The 4,456-nt window shown below is 40.3% G+C and overlaps 1 protein-coding gene across 1 annotated transcript in view; it reads right to left on the bottom strand.

Moving 5' to 3' along the window:
• LOC138000496 (dolichyl-diphosphooligosaccharide--protein glycosyltransferase subunit 1-like) overlaps nucleotides 1-3,849 on the bottom strand; it is a 17,135-nt gene extending 13,286 nt beyond the window's left edge. Inside the window, exons 1-3 of the mRNA XM_068846959.1 lie at nucleotides 3,511-3,849; nucleotides 3,267-3,331; nucleotides 1-133 (exon numbers count right to left, since the gene is read on the bottom strand). The exon at nucleotides 1-133 is cut by the window's left edge and continues 222 nt beyond it. Of these exons, the coding sequence (XP_068703060.1) occupies nucleotides 1-133; nucleotides 3,267-3,331; nucleotides 3,511-3,759 (447 nt within the window). The 5' untranslated portion in view covers nucleotides 3,760-3,849. The remainder of the gene's footprint in view (nucleotides 134-3,266; nucleotides 3,332-3,510) is intronic.
• Nucleotides 3,850-4,456: the final 607 nt, after the last annotated feature.

Genomic DNA, 4,456 nt, shown 5'->3' with positions numbered 1-4,456 from the left:
CTGCTTCTCAGACTGGGTGATCTTGGTTGGGAAGGGTGTCATAGCATGCACAAATACTTCTTCAACAGTCACATCCACACTGTCACCATGCTTGAGAGAAAATCCAAGCTCCACTTTGAAGAATTTTGTTTCACTGAAAGAAATAAAAATGGTTTCAACTAATGTACATGTATCCATCATGTCTTTTTTCTGTTACATGTATATCAATTGTTTTTCTCTCATAAAAAATTGAGCTAGTCTTACTGGCCACAATTTTTGTCTACAATGAATCAATTTATTTCTACCAGGCAGGACGTGGTTGAGCTTGACAATGTCCTCCATGAAAAAGTCGCAAATATTTTTTCTCCTCTGTCACTACTCAAGAGCAAGGAGATGACAACCACAACTGCAATACAAGAACATGATACACATCCTGCCTTTCTTACAATGATGAGCCAATAATGTAATGTAAAACTGGTCCGCAAAATTTGAACCATAATTAAAGTGAGCTTGAGGGATACTCTATTGACCTGAAATCATCTGGCATTACAGTAGAGGATTAACCACCCCCCCCCCCCCCCCCTCCCAAGAAAAAAGGGGTGTACCACAGGTATCATCTAAAGAAACTTGACTTAGAGTGGGGATTTTTTCTTGTGGTAGAATTTATAACACCCTGTATCTCAGAAACACTTTGCTTTACCCATAACTACGTTAGACATGAATACCACAAGTCTACAAAAATGTAGTAAATGAGGATGAATTTTAGTGATGTTGACTTGAGGATACATGTACAGTACTTGGTTTAAACTCATCGGCAAGATGAGCTTGGGGTTAGGTGCCTGTGAGAGTTGTCCTGAACCCGCAAGTCCAGACACAAGGAGGTGGAACCCAGGGCAACCCTACCACAGTGCACCAACTGGCACCAATCACACAGACGAATCAGTCAGTGGAATACCTTACGAATTCATAATTACCAAAGGGACGGATGGGCAGGAGAACTAACTGTCGCAACTGACATTCGGGTGCCAATAAATAGATCTGCAGTGATCTTGAGCATGTGGGCCCCTGCACAACACTTGAGGTGCCCCCCATAGCCCAAGCATGTACATGTACATGTAACACTGCTGGCCAGCAATGCCTTGATTTAACTTTGCCAAAATTTTGTTTAGCCAGATAAAAATTCCCAGTGCATCTGGCAATAAAGCAGGACAACATTAATGTTAGCTGAAGTTAGATCCATGACATAGCTCTTGAGACTGTCCTATAGCTCAAACATCAAGCATCCAAGAGAGTAAACCTATCTGGAGCACTCACAATTTAACAATCTCAGAATACCCAACTTCTTGTCTTTTGTATTAGTTATAGCCAATTATGGTACCTCCACTTGTGCACCAGGAACAAGTAGGAACCAATAATCATGATTTTCACTGATCCAGAATGGGATGTGACAAGATGACAAGATTGAAGGAGTCCAGTAACAGTCTTTTTTTCAGAATCTTAGCACACACGCTGTTTTTTTTTTTTTTGCACACCAATAGCCCTTTTCACAGTTAGTTTTTCTCAGTTTGCATTACAATGTAATCTAGCATGTATGTGAGGCAATTTCGGGCAGCCTCATGGTTAGTGCCCTCAACTCCGGATCGAGTGGTTCGGGTTCAGGCCCTGGTCACGGACATTGTGTTGTGTTCTCGGGCAAGACCCTTTACTCTCACGGTGCCTCTCTCCACCCGGGTGTATAAATGGGTACCAGCAAATTTAATGCTGGGGTAGCCCTGCCTTGGACTAGCATCCCATCCATGGGGGGAGTAGAAATACTCCTACAGCTGTAGTTGCTTCATGCTACAGAAACTGGGATAAGCTCCAGCCTAATGGGCCACTTGGCTCGTAACCAGATTTACCTTCAGCCCATTGACTACTGGGAGTGAGAATTACATGTAAAAGATTTTACCCATCAACTGGCACCAAAGGAGTGGATGGGTTAAGCATGCAAAAATCATTTTTGTGACTTTAAGTGCGACAGGATTTTGTCATGTCAACACCTTTATCCCTGATTTCAAGTGGACCATAACACCTTCTCTTCATTTTCACTGAATTGCATTTAACTGCATCTAAAACTCTCGCTCTCAAAAGAGCAAGCGATGATTCAGGAGGCAGCACATCTAGATCTTTATCAAAACGAAAATTTAAACATGAGAGCAAGGCAAGATGTATTTTCTCATGTAATGTTGCATATTTTTTTTCACTTTGATAATAACAGCAGTTTAACACTTTTTCTCATGCTTCTAAAAATAAAAATATTAATGTCAAACAGTAACAGTCATTCTTATGCTGTACAGAGGTGCCTAGTAGAAACACAGTTATGGCTAGTAAATCCTGACCATGTACAAGCCATTTGACTACTAAGTTCAAAAGTTCAATTTGAGCCCTGAGTACTTTATAAATAATAATAAATTGCAAGGCACACACACAGACATACTGCATTACTGTCTGCATCAGTTTGTCCTGCACTCAGCAAACTCCCCTTTACTGCCGTTTTTACATACTTGGCTGCATGCGCAATGAGCCATTTTGGGATAATGCATCACGCGAACCACATTGTTCAAGAATGAAACATCACGGACTCTGTGCCCTAATCTTTGCAAATAATGTAATTTTTCTAAAACATCCCACCAGAATTTCTTTCTTAGCACAATGGTTGTTGGACAGGGTCTATGCTTCATACAGATCTCATCTGAAGAAACTTGGAATTAACAGTCTAAACATTTGCAGATATCATTTCAAAGGTTGGTTTGCAATTGTTATGACCTCCCATGGAAAATATCTCTACAGTTGGTAGTGCCAAAAACATGCTTGAAGATCTATGGAGAAAGGCCCTTTTCAGTTGTCGCCCCAAGTGGTGGAACAATTTGCCCCTCGAAATAAAGTTAAGTACGTCAGTCGCTGTTTTTAAACGAGTTTAGTCATCAATGGCAGTTCAGGAGCCAATGCGTTAAATCACATCTGCAAATTTATCCTTTTAGAATTGTCTATTAGACATTTTTTTCTTATAATGTCATATCTGTTATTGATTGTAAAGCGATATAAAAATGTTGCATATACCACAAAAGAAATGAAGTAATTATCAGTATCATCATTATTATTATTATTATTATTATTATTATTATTATTATTATTATTATTATTATCGAGGTAACTGTCGGCAGTTACTATGATCTGTCTAAGGAATATTTTAACGATTCATTGAAATTGAAGGTTGTTTAGTACAAAAGTTCAAAAACAATGTTTACCTGTGGGATTTGAGATCCACTTCTTTAAGAGTTAGACTCGATTCTTCCTCATCAGGAATCTTTCCCTAAACATCAGTGGGGTACAAAGCGCAGAAAAAATATAAGCCCCGATTTTTTTTCATTCGTACGTGGCAAATGCAATAACAACCCTGCTTGTAGACAAAGGATTCTCGAAATTCAACCACATATCTGGTTTGCAACAATTGATGTCGATCTAAAGCTAGACCGCCTAATTTTTACATACCATGACTCCAACATAAGCGAGTTTATCCACAAGAGATGGTTCGATGGCAAGATAGAAATACCCAGTTGCTGAATCGCCTCCATTCTCGATTGTGAGTGAGGTGCTGACTTTGGCAAGCTGCGTCGAAAGGTCTATCTTCCTAGAAGCCTCGGTTATAACCAGCTTAGAGTTATAATCACTTTCTCCCATCGTCAAGGATGCAAAGAGGAATGCGACAAAAGCGACTAAGCATGGTGAGACGGGATTCATCCTCAGATGGAAGAGGATCACAAAAGAAGAAGTACGTGGAACAACGCAGGACAGTCACAGTGCTCCGCGCAGACCACGCAGACAGCATTCAAAAGAAGAGCCGACGTTTCCACACAAACTACCAGCGGATTCCAAGAGATAAAACAATGTTAAAGTGTTATTTATGATCCCATGAACTGTTCTCGACAACGTTTTCCTTTCTTTCGGTAATGTACACGTGGTGCTTTTCAAGTCTATGGTGAAACTGTATAAAGCCGTCTTTTTTTTTAATAAAGAGACGTCGTTTACACCTGTAATACCGAGATGCTGGTGGCTTTTGAGGCAAGATAAATTAAAACAGGAGCCCATGACTGCATGGGATAAGTTCAGGCCGTAAATGGGCCCTAGCTGGCTGCGGCACGCGACTAACTTCACCTAGAAGTAAAACCTCATCTTCCCCCACCCCCTTCGAAAAAGGATCGAAAAAGATTCCCTCGGCAAAAATATGATGATACCTTCCGTGGGCCGAGGCCAAATCGAGTTTCCAACAAGTGATTCGCTTGCGCATTTGGAAGTCACGTGTTGCGCATTGCCTCCGGAGTTAAGCTTCTTCTGGGGATCAGATATAAAAATAAGGTGAGATTTCTTTTTCATAAATATTATAATGTAGTTGATTGTTGTATTTGGTTACTCTGATTTTGTATATTTAACTGTGAGA

The sequence above is a fragment of the Montipora foliosa genome, chromosome 4 (genome assembly GCF_036669935.1).
Source record: "Montipora foliosa isolate CH-2021 chromosome 4, ASM3666993v2, whole genome shotgun sequence".
In the NCBI taxonomy this organism is placed as follows: Eukaryota; Metazoa; Cnidaria; class Anthozoa; order Scleractinia; family Acroporidae; genus Montipora; species Montipora foliosa.
The sequence above is the reverse complement of the archived record's forward strand: the minus strand, read 5'-3'. Positions and strand labels throughout refer to the sequence as shown.